We start from the raw sequence: 12,102 nt of genomic DNA on the forward strand, positions 1-12,102 counted from the left end.
CTCATAACTCAGGAATATAAAAAGACAGTGGAGTAAGAAAAGGAAGTAAGAGCTATATAGATTCAGTTCAGTTCAGTCACTCAGTCGTGTCCAACTCTCTGTGACCCCATGAATCACAGCACGCCAGGCCTCCCTGTCCATCACCAACTCCTGGAGTTCACTCAGACTCATGTCCATCGAGTCAGTGATGCCATCCAGCCATCTCATCCTCTGTCGTCCCCTTCTCCTCCTGCCCCCAATTCCTCCCAGCATCAGAGTCTTTTCCAATGAGTAGGAAGGAAGAAATAAAAAGACAAATTTTTAATGGGGAAAAGATCTGAATAGACATTTCTCCAAAAAAGATATACAAATAACCAATTAGCACATAAAAAGATGTTCAACATCATTAGATATCAGAAAAATGCAAATCAAATCATAAGATACCACTTCACACCCACCTAGGAGGGTCAAAATGAAAAAGACAGAAAATAACAAGAGTTGGTGAGGATGCAGAGAAATTGGAATGCTTATACATTGTTGGTGGGAATGTAAAGTGGTGCAGCTTCTTTGAGAAACAGTGTCAGTTCCTCAAGAAGTTAAACATACAGTTATCACATGACTCAGTACTTCCATTCCTAGGCATAAACCTAGAAGAATTGAAAACAGGTGTTCAAACAAGAACCTGTACATGAACGTTAACAGCAGCATCATTTATAATATCCAAAATGTGGAAACTTCCCCACATGTCCATCAACTGATGAACGGATTAAAAAATGCAATATATCCACACAAGGGACTATTCAATTATTTAGCCATAAAAAGGAATAAAGTACTGATACATGCTACACCATGAATGAACCTTAACAATATTATGCTAAGTTAAAAACACAAGAAGCAAGATATTGTATTATTCCAGTTATATGAAATGTCCCAGACAGGCAAACCACAGAGATACAAAGTAGATCAGTAATTGCCAGGACAAAGAGGAGGATATATTCTTATAGAACAAAGAGTGTCTACAAATAGACACAGGGTTGCTTTTTGGGGTGATAAAAATGCTGTGGAATTAGATGGTACTGATAGCCACACAACTCTAGATATACTAAAGATGCTGAATTATATACTTCTAAAGGGTAATTTTCTGGTATATCCTCAATAAAACTTGTTTGAAAGAAAAAAGAAAGCTGCTTTGTATAGAATAAAAGGCTCACCCCTAAAAAGATGAATTACCACAGTTCTAAGGGCCTTGGAATGCGGGAAAACATCTTTAATCTTCAGACCACTCCATCCTTTTCTTCTCTTAAGTGGGCTGAGATGGAAGCTAAGCACTGAAAAAACAAGAGTTGGTCTCTGCCCATAGGGAGCACCCAGCTCAATGAAAAAGCAAAACTTACAAGCAAACAATGGTAATACAATGCAGTAAAAACATTTATGGACACAATATAAAATACTATAGCAAAAAAAAATAAGCCAAGTAGACTGAAGCCCTAAATATAAGGGGAAAATAACTTAAAAACTCTTGGAAGAAAATACTAGAAAATACTTTTTGGATCCTGGAGCAATGTAGAATTTTTTAAAGACACAAAAAATACAAACAGTCTAGGGGAAAAAAAAGACTTTTAAATTAGGCTTCACTGAAATTAATTTCTGGGCATCAAAAGATGCCATAAAGCAACACTAAGGAATTATATCTGATGCTTATAACTAAGGATTTACTAATACATACTGCTTCAGAATACATGCAGCACCTAAAAAGAAAATCAGTAACTAAAAGACTAACAAACCAAAAGAAAAAGACAAAAGATACATGGCAATTCAGAGAAGAAACCTAAATGGCCAATAAACACAAGAAAATATGCTCAATCTTACAAGTAACCAAAGACAAACATTAAAACAACAACATACCAGTTCATATTTAACAGATTATCAAAACTCGTCATACCAGATACTGATAAGAATATGAAGAAAACAGCAATTTGGCAAAACATAAGAAAGCTGGAAGATGAGCATATCCTATGATCCCACAACTTCACTCCAGATAAATAAAATGTGCATGAAAAAATGTAGTAAGATGTTCACAGCAGCACTGTATCAGTGAAAGTCTAAGTGTCCAACAACAGAAAATGAATTAATAAATCTAATGCATTCATAAAAGGAAGACAATTTTATAAAATTATTTATATTTATGCATAGCTCTAAGTTTGACATGCATAAATATGGCTGTCATAAAATTAATATTGAGTGAAAACAAGCAAATTGCAAAAGGATGCATATAATGAAGCATATAAATCTGGGGAAATGGCAAATCAATGTACTATACTGCTTAAAATGTAAAAACTGGCGTTGGAATATACACTTCAAATGTGGGGAAAGAGGAAAGAAAAAGTGAAGAATATACAGAGAGCTTAAGTTCAATCTATAGGATTTTATTTCTTACCAAAATAAAACAAAATGAAGGAGAGGGGTTTCCCTGGTGGTCCAGTGGTAAAGAATTCACCTGCCAATGCAGGAAATACAGGTTCGATCCCCGCTCCAGGAAGATCCCGCATGCAACCAAGCTGTGTGCCACAGTTCCTGAGCTGTGCTCCTGAGCCCAGGAGCTGCAACTACTGAGCCCATGTGCAGCAACTACTGAAACCCGCGTGCCCTAGAGCCCATGCTCCACAACAAGAGAAGCCACCGCAGCGAGAAGCCTGCCTACCACAGCTCGACAGTATCCCCACTCTCTGCGACTAGAGAAAGCCTACACGCAGCAATACAGACCCAGCACAGCCAAAAATAAAATAAATAAACAAAACAAAGGAGAAAATATAGCAAAATGTTTGGGTTTGAGGGAGACAAATAGCTGGTAGGTATATAACAATGATACTATTCTCTATTCTTCTCTGTATTTTTGAAATAGTCTAAACTGAAAAAATAAAAATAAAATTCTAAGGGAGCACTGAAGGAGCAACATTTGAATTAGATCTTACAGGATGAGTACTTCAGCAAGGGAGGGGAAGAACATTCCCCACGGAGGAAACAACAGATGCCCAAGTGCACATGCACGTGGAGTATAGATGAGGACCAGCATGCAGTCAGGAGCAGCTAGAGCTGAGTGGATGAGGCTGTAACCACAATGAAGGATGCCCAAGTGCCTTGCGTGGAGGGCCTTCAAAGGGCACACCGAGGCGTCTAGACCTTACTCATGTGCAATAGGAAACCAAAGAAATGTTTAACCACAGGAACACTGTGATTTTTATCATTCTAGTGGTGTTTATGGCGCTTATGAAGTGGAAGGGGGCAGAGAAGGAAGACAGTGAAACTTGCTGGAAACTACCTACCTATTTACTTGGGATCTACCGAAGTGGGACCAAAGAACAAAGGAATTACGGAAAAGCCATTTAAAGGTGGACTCAACAGGGCTTGGTGACTGACTGAAGTCAGAAGTGGAAAGGAAGAGAGAGATTAAGAATGGCCGTGATGCATGGGTATGGCACTTAAATTGGGTATATCGGTATCAAGATTGTACAGGTAGAAGGAAGGTTTCAAGCAAAAAAAAAAAAAAAAAGTTTGCTTTTCAATGAGTTCAGCTACAAATAACAAAAATAAGGCCCCTTACAGCAGGCAACTAAAAGTGAAAGAATCTGACTTTTAAAGGTTCAAGGCTGCAGTCCATGGGTCGCTATGAGTTGGACACGACTGAGTGACTCCCCTTTCACTTTTCACTTTCATGCATTGGAGAAGGAAATGGCAACCCACTCCAGTGTTCTTGCCTGGAGAATCCCAGGGACGGGGGAGCCTGGTGGGTTGCCATCTATGGGGTCGCACAGAGTCAGACATGACTGAAGCAACTTGGCAGCAGCAGCAGCAGCACACACTACAATACTTTCTATCCAAATCTGTGTTAGTGAATGGACTAGGATCAGATGTCTCCTGCCTAAAAAGGTCAGACATGAGGGAGAGAAAAGGCAGAGCGATTAGAGTTCCAGAAAACATCCTCCTTTCTGCCAAACTTTTAATCTAAATGCTGAATCTATGTTAAGTAATGGCCCGCTTTTGAAAAGGTCAAACTTTCTGGCTTTGTGTCCTTTCATTAAAGAAAAGTGACACAAGGCCAACCGGAGGAGCTCTCCAAAGGCTGAATCTGGGATAAAATGAGCAAAAAATAAATGATGACAGTAACGGATTATAAAATATACAGTAAAATAAGAATCCATGAATAACTAAATACAGGGAGAGGTGGACAGCGTTTTCTTACAGTGAAATTCCAAGTAATAAATGTAGATGGAATGAAAGAGAAAAATCACCTTTTGGCAAACACCATATTAATAACTCTTGCAGGCAAAATCGTCAGGGTATGTACAGTCTCAAAATATCATTTCAGCAGACACTTAATTACAAAGCAAAAAAAACAGCAACTTTATAATAGAGAAACCTAGCAGATGCCACCTTAACCAGGAGATGAAGGTTAACATCACCAGCAATGAGACATACCAACAGCATATACTTCCTAACAGGACACACTGGGAAGGAACATTGCTTTTAGAGTATTTTTGCATGACCTGAATTTAATTATGAGGAAGTAGCAGACAAACCCAAAGTAAGGAACACTATACAAACTAACTGGCCAGTACTTTGCAAAAGTGTCAAGGTCACAAAAGACAGAATACCCTAATTGGAGGAGGGTAAAGGGTCATGGCAACTGAAGGAATATGTGATCCCAGGTTGAATCTGGGACCGGAAAAGGGACATTAGTAAGATACCTAGTGGAATCTGAATTAAGTCTACACAGATCAGTTAATAGTATTGTATTAGTGTTAATTTTCAGATATTGAAATTATATTAGTTATATAAGGTATACATTTGGGGCAGCTGGATAAGGGGTATACAGGAATTTTCGTAATTTAAGACGGAAATGATTTCAAAATGAGAAAGTTTAATTAACAAAGAAAAGTCAGTGGAAAATGACATTTGAATAGTGAAGAAAACAGCTGTCGCAAATAGCATATATATAACTATTGAAAAGGCACTGTAACACCACAAGTTCCCCTGACCCAACAGAATGTGGGACAGTGTGGCCAAGGAGATGCAACAAAGACAGTGGCAGAAACATGGAGAAATGACAGCTCTAAGGACAAAGTAATACCATGAACAGGCCGGCAGGTGCAGCGCACACAGGTCTCAGCCTCTGAGCTGGCTCAGTCCTCACCAGGGCACGTAAGTACACCAGCACTGTGGAGGGGATTCACCAAGCACAGACAGGCTAGAGGTTTTGGACAAATTACTTTACCCCTCATCAGTGAAAGGAAAAGGACTCCACGCACCTGTTAGGACTGTTGTAAGAATAAAATAATACAAGCAAAAGCACGGAGAACTGTGCTGTGTATGTCACATGCTTTCATGCTGATGACTCTAAGGCAGAATAAGAAAGGTTAAACCGTATCACATAGTTCAAGAAAGTAGGAAAATGTGTAATTCATCTTCAATAAACTTTTATCCAAAAAGATAAAAATGAAAGTCACAGTGCCTGGAGGGGCAAACGTCAGTTAGCTGAGAAAACCACTAATGTGAAATAACTCATTCTCACAAAGCATCAGATAAATGAGGCAGAGCTTTCCACCCTTAAAACCACTTGGATCTTCAACACAACTCAAGACAGCTAAACATCTGAAACACAGTTCATTAGGAAGGATTACCGATTTTCTTTTGTATTTCACCCTGAAAGCCTCACTATGCTGCTACAGATCACGTGATGCTTTTGGTCCCCTTAATTAGCACCAAGCCCATTTGTAAATCTATCAAGGCCAACCATAGAACACATCTTAAGAATATTTATATCTCAGGGGAATTAGGGATGATTTTAATTTTTTCTACTTCCTAAATTTTATGTTAAGCGAGTAAGGTTAAGTTACAATGCAAAATGAATAACTGACAAATCCAGCTGCCTATGATCAAGTTCTTGGCTGAGTCTGTCAAACAGCATAGTTCAAACCTACCTCTCTCTTAACATATTCATTTTAACTGGGTCATAAGAGAGGTCAACACATGTAAATGGTTAATGCCATATGCCTGTATGGTCATTTCCTTGGGTGTACTAACATGGCAATGGGGATGACAAGAAAGCACTCACCTCTACAGTATTTGCAATGTAACGGCTGTCACCTTCAACTTTGACAGAGAAGTCATAATAACCACTGGAAAATTTGACATTCATGAAGTTTAGCTCAAAAACATCCCTGTTAAGAACGACAGTGGGGTTAGCAACAACTCGCACAGGAAAATCACAAACGGACACAACAGGCTGCAAAGTGCAGCATTCCAGGGATGCACCACTTTTTTTACTTTTCCACTTCCCACCCATCTTGGGCCACCTCCTGTCCAATCACGTATTATTATGAGGGGCAAACTTCAAAACCACCTAAAATGACCTTCTCTTTCAAGTCTCCAAAGTCTTCTTTTTCTATTCCCTACCCACCCCTCCTCCCAGCTCATAAAAATCCCACCTTCTTCAGGTAAGTCTTCCACAATTACATTTTTTTTTTTAAAGTGGAAATGTTCAAAGAGGTTGGCATAGGGTAGTATAATTGTAGGTAATTTTCTGCATTAATTCTACTTTCCTGTGCTTTTTGAATTTCCTAAAAAGGGCATATCTTACTTTAACTTACTAATTCAAAACTTAAAAGTTTCCTACAAAAACTAACCCTTAATTTTTTTTTTAATTACCTAACAATAACACGCAGCCATTGAAGATAAGACTACAGAAGTATATTAAGCCTATGGGGGAAATGTTCCTGACACATTGTTATTAATAAAGCATAATCCTAAATGTAGGTAACTTTGGTTTTATGATCTGGGTTATATTGGCTGCAGGCTGACTTTTCAAAATAAGTATGTCAGCGCTCTGCAGAGATGTGCTCAGGACTTACCCGATGGGGGTGAACGATGTCTTCTGAAGGACTGTAGCTCTGGAAGCAACAGATTTTGCATGTTCTAGTTTAACAGTAGCCTGAGTCAAAGGCTGGGACAGAACATTGGTGACCTGCAACTGGAAATACATTTCAAAATTATCTGTAGCCACAGAAGCTGAGGGACTACAGATTTTTGCTTCTAGGGGTGGAAGCTTTATCCACAGGAGTGAGCTCTGCTGGGGGAGAACCATTTCATTTCAAGAACCGTCTCTGACCTGTGGCCTACTATCTCTGAAGGATCAAACAGAGGAAAACACAATTAGTTCAGAATGACATAGATTATAGAATCTTAGGGGTGGGGGAGATCTTAAAGATGATTTTACCCAATGATCTCATTTTTCAGGTAAGGAAACCAAAGTCTAGGGAAAGACAATGACTGGCTTCAGATCACACAGTTAACATTTCCTTCTCTCTGATCCCCCTATCTTCCCACTCTACTGCTCTACTATAGTACTTAAAAAAGAAAAATTATTAGCAAGAAAAATACTTTATGACGGTATGGGCAATGAGAAAACTGAAGAAATATGGATAATGTTAGTAACAGTCATTTGTTAAAAGTTGACTATTTGCCAGATACCAGGCTAAGCACTTGTATCTATCCTACCACCAACTGTCTGAGACAGCTGGTATAATCTTCACTTTACAGATGAAGAAACTGAGGCCACAAGAGGATATGGGGCAACTGAAGGCCACACAGCTAAGGACTGAAACGCCAGGCTATCTAGCTTCAAAAGCCAGTACTGTTTCTACTTTGCTTTCTTAGCTCCCCTGATTCATGGTAAACTGTATTACCCAGGTGAGTTCTCACCCCAGTCTTTGCTGAGGGGAGGTGACACTTAAGTAGGGGAACAAGAGGCAACTCGAGTCTGGGGCACTTCTCCTGGAGAGTATCTGAAGGACCCTGCAAAGCACAAGAACTGATGGGACAGGTGGACAGTCCTATGTGAACGCGTGTATTTAGATATCAACAAGATGCTAATTTTTTATGCAGATTTTAGCTGCTCACTGGTTTCCAAACAATAGCAACAAATGCCTCATTGGAATGGAAAACTCTTAAGTGTGTGCATTTTGTTCTGCTCAGACAGTTAACACACACAACCGTCCTTGCTTACTGCTGAGGGGACGGAGTGCTACGTTATGAAGAAGTGGAAAGATACACTGTCGGCTCCAAGGAATAAGCGACCTGACACTGATCTTAACAATGTTAAAGAAAGCTATCTTAAAATAATGGAGTTAGAAAGTCTGGGTATAGGAAAATACATTTTAAGAAGTTAAGACTTCTCTATACATCTGGACTTATGAATCCATAAATGCAGTTTTCCAGCACTTCATTGAAAGCTGTACTACTTCAAATACTCAAAAAAAAAAAATCCTGTGACTAGTTCACTGAGTCCCCATTTGCTCTTCATTTAAGAGATATGTCCTATCTCCAATGATAATGGGGGTTACCATTGGCTGTGTAGATTTCTGGAAGCCCAACACTGGAAATGGCAATCAGAGCAGCACTCTGGGGACATGGAAGTCATACCCGCAGGATAGCCTGTTCCTGAGTGTACGAAGGAGAGCCCTCGGGCACAACCACAACAGGCACATGGTAGCGATTCTGAGAGAGCGCAGCGGCAGCAGAGGCCACACTGAAGGCTTCAGAGAGTGACTCAAAGTTCTTCTTGCTGAAGATGGTGTTCATGAGCTGGATGACCTGATCCTGCAAGAAAAGGCGAACACAGCCTGAGATCTTCCTCAGTCAGGCAGCGGGGACAGCCACCCATCCCTGTCCACCTGGGCTCAGTCATTCCTCCTGTTTCCAAGTGTTCACATGAGAAGTCGTTCAGCCACTAACCAATTTGGTAGGGGTGGGGGAAGCAAATATTCTGCATTTAAGCATAAAACTTATTTGGTTGGTTTTTTGCATCTTCTAGTACAAACTGAAAGGGATGCATTTCTTTGTCAACCATTTATGAATGCTTGCTGTACAAATGTAAGGAACTTCTAGACAACTACTGAGATATAAAAGTTACTATATTATACCTATCGCAGTGCCCATTTGTTCCAAGTCTATGTGTGCCAGGCACTGTTACAGGTGTATTAACTCAGATCATGACAAAGAGCCTGAAAAGACTGCTCTCAATCCTTTCCAAATAAGGAAACTGAGGCTAAAGGAAGTTAATTAACTCTTACAAGTTAAGACAGAAAGAAAAAGAGAAGGACCAAAATTCACATGTAGGTCTGTTTGTCTCCGAAGTCCTTTCATAATAAAATATGTCCTTTCCTGTTTCCCCTCACCCTCCCAGCTTAGCTCCCCTCCTACCCAACCCACCTCCACACAGGATGCTGGGACTAAGTAGGTATTTACAAGACCAAACTGCACAGCCAAAATGTCCATTAGAAAGAAACTAAAATAACTCTCCATTAAGAACTAATGGGCTGCTTAGAGAAGACGACTGAAAGCAATTTTTAAAAAAAGTAGAACCTAAAAGGCATTATTAAAATTCTAGAGGTTGTTTGCTTAAGAGGAAACATTTTCCATTTCAATCAGTTTTGTTTTTTAAAATCTACCATCTAACAAAAGAGCTCCCCTTGTTCCCGACAGTGTTATTCACAGTCGACATGAAATAATTTTCTTTAATTGTACCAATTACATTTTCCATCACTAAGCTGTTGACATGTTAAAATGGGGGACTGTTCACCAGAATGGTTATATCAAAAGCAGTGACAGCAAAATTATCCCAGCCAAATATCTGGTTGGTAGAAGCCTGGGAATAAAGCAAAACAAAGTTTAAGTTGTTTAATGCAGAATATCACCAATTCATCAACTGCACTGCGTACAGGAAAATCTCTAAATGATTTGTACCATAAGACCCACGTTCTTGCACTTTCACCTGTAATGGAAATTTAATAAGGGTGTGGTGTCTCTAGACCTCTAAAAACTCAGGATGAAGGAGAAGACAACATAAAAATGCTAACACGTGAATAAATTATCAGATCATAGCCTCTAGAGAAAATACAAAATTAACTCAAATTACTCAAGAAAGGTAATTATTTACTGTTTAGTTGAAACTCGGCACACAACTCACAATGCATTCCTAACACACAAAAGAAATGGAAATTCTAACTGGGGACCCAAATCTTTCCTCCTCAAATTAAAACAGCAGGAGCTTGTATTTGAAGTCCTTGAGATCAAGGGTTGGTTACCTTCTTACAAACAAGGGGTATCAAGAGGGTCCCACTCTCAAGACTTTCCACACACATTTCAACTAAAGGTTCCTTCAGGTTAACAAGCTCCTCTTGAAAAAAGAAAGAAAAGAACTAACTCTTGGTGGATGTCTGGTAGACATATGCCTCTCAGTGAACTATGTCAATCAGCACAGATTAGCTCTGATTGAGCCATTGCCGAGGGTCGGAGGGAGAGAGAACAGGCAATTTTGACATATAGGGCGCTTCTCAAGAGAAAAAGGATATGCACGGGCCACCAGCGTGGAAAGAATTCATGAGACAAGCACTTAGGAGCGCTGGGGAGGAAAGGGAGGTGGACATAGAAAAATGCACTTGGCCTCTGTGCCACTGTCTCATGACAAAACCATATTCCATTTAAAACAAGTGTAGCAATTTGCTTTCATGCCTGTCCCACTGACAACCAATTTCTCAAGAACAGGCTTCACATTTTTCTTTCTCATTTCCATGCCGAACCCAAGATAGCCCAAAGCTAACCAAATAGCCCTCTCTGAAAGGCTATCGTTAGGAGATAATGTCAAGGACGCCTTTGAGTTTCATGTCAGAGAACTGTGGTGTAGGCAGGCACCTCCTTAATGGATGGCTCCGTCCCCACATGGTCCATAAGCTTGTAGGTGGCAGCCACAAACAATGCCGTCGTTTCCAGTCCTTCTTCAAACTGGAGATACACACCTCCCAGTTCATCCAGGCGAGCAACAAGGTCCTGTCACGACAAAAACGGAAGCTGGTTGGAAATCAGGGGATAAAACAGAGGTAAGATGGACAAACCACTGTCACCCCAGTGCAGACAAGGTTTTGGGAAATGTCAGTCTGCAGACCACTTCAGTCTCTCAGTGCTTTCTCAACCAAGGCGCTTAGGCGGAAAGCGAAGTACAGCATACAGGCATCTGAAGAGAACGGTATCTTCTGTGGCTCTGAGAGTGCTCCTTCCCCAACCCCTTCAACTTATGCCCAAGCTCAGGAGTCAGGGCACTCAAGGCACCAACTGCTCTGGGCAGAAGGCCAGTGGGCCAGGCTGCGGTGTAGCTGGGAAGCATTGTGACGTGGATGGATTCGAAGGCCATCCGTTTGGATACAAGCTCTAGAGCTAAGCCTTTCTCCTCCTTAATCAATGCTCTAAAGGATGGAGAGAGACATACTGCTCTCCTGGGGAACATGATGAGGCAGCTAACGTGCCTGTGGGGCAACCCAGTGACAACACTGTCAGACTGCCTGTCATCACTGGCTATGCGGTCCCTGAGAGCAGGCTCTGAGCAGTGGGAGGGCCTGGGCAAAGGATGCAAGAAGAGCAAAAACCACAGCGACCACTTGCTGAGTGTCGACTCTGTACTAGGCACTTTAGAACTCCACTTGCTCCTAACTACCACCATGTAGGGAAATTGAGGCTCAGGCATTAATAATTTGTCTGAGATAACAAAGTAGTAAGTAAAAAAAAAAAAAAAATATGAATTTCAGGTTTGTTATGTTCTAAAATCTGTGGACTATGAGACCATACCTACCAAAGTAGGATGAAGTAGTTTGTTGTCTCATTGATGGTGTAACTATACTTGCCTAGCCAATACTCCCTATGAAATACTGCTCTGATACAAAGAACAGAAGTGTGCCAAGGATATGAAAAGAAAGGTAACTGGCTGTAACAAATGATTCATGTTTATCTGTAAGACTCTTCTAATGGTTTCAAAGACAGGAACTGGGAGATTCCCTTGGCAAAATAAATTTGTACCTCAATCTCCTCCACGATGCTTCTCAGGTCAGCCTGCTGGGATAGGTAGGAGGCCGTCTGCAGAGCCTGGACTGTTCTGGAATGTAAAGAGTAGAACCCCAATGAATGGCAAGTCTCTACGCACCCCTTCTTGTATCGGGATATCTGTAAAAATATCCTGCTCTTGTTCTTTAGAAATGTAAGACAGTCTCGGGCCGGAAGGAGCTGGTGTACAATCTA

General features: G+C 40.6%; 1 protein-coding gene across 3 annotated transcripts in view; it reads right to left on the reverse strand.

Moving 5' to 3' along the window:
* The window catches only part of RPN2 (ribophorin II), a 51,750-nt gene that overhangs the window by 21,374 nt on the left and 18,274 nt on the right, over window positions 1-12,102 (reverse strand). For all 3 annotated transcript variants that reach the window (XM_025263493.2, XM_025263492.2, XM_006051724.3), the window contains exons 5-9: window positions 11,884-11,959; window positions 10,729-10,863; window positions 8,458-8,634; window positions 6,888-7,006; window positions 6,092-6,197 (exon numbers count right to left, since the gene is read on the reverse strand). In XM_025263493.2, the coding sequence (XP_025119278.2) occupies window positions 6,092-6,197; window positions 6,888-7,006; window positions 8,458-8,634; window positions 10,729-10,863; window positions 11,884-11,959 (613 nt within the window). The remainder of the gene's footprint in view (window positions 1-6,091; window positions 6,198-6,887; window positions 7,007-8,457; window positions 8,635-10,728; window positions 10,864-11,883; window positions 11,960-12,102) is intronic.

This window comes from Bubalus bubalis, chromosome 14 (genome assembly GCF_019923935.1).
Source record: "Bubalus bubalis isolate 160015118507 breed Murrah chromosome 14, NDDB_SH_1, whole genome shotgun sequence".
Classification (NCBI taxonomy): domain Eukaryota; kingdom Metazoa; phylum Chordata; class Mammalia; order Artiodactyla; family Bovidae; genus Bubalus; species Bubalus bubalis.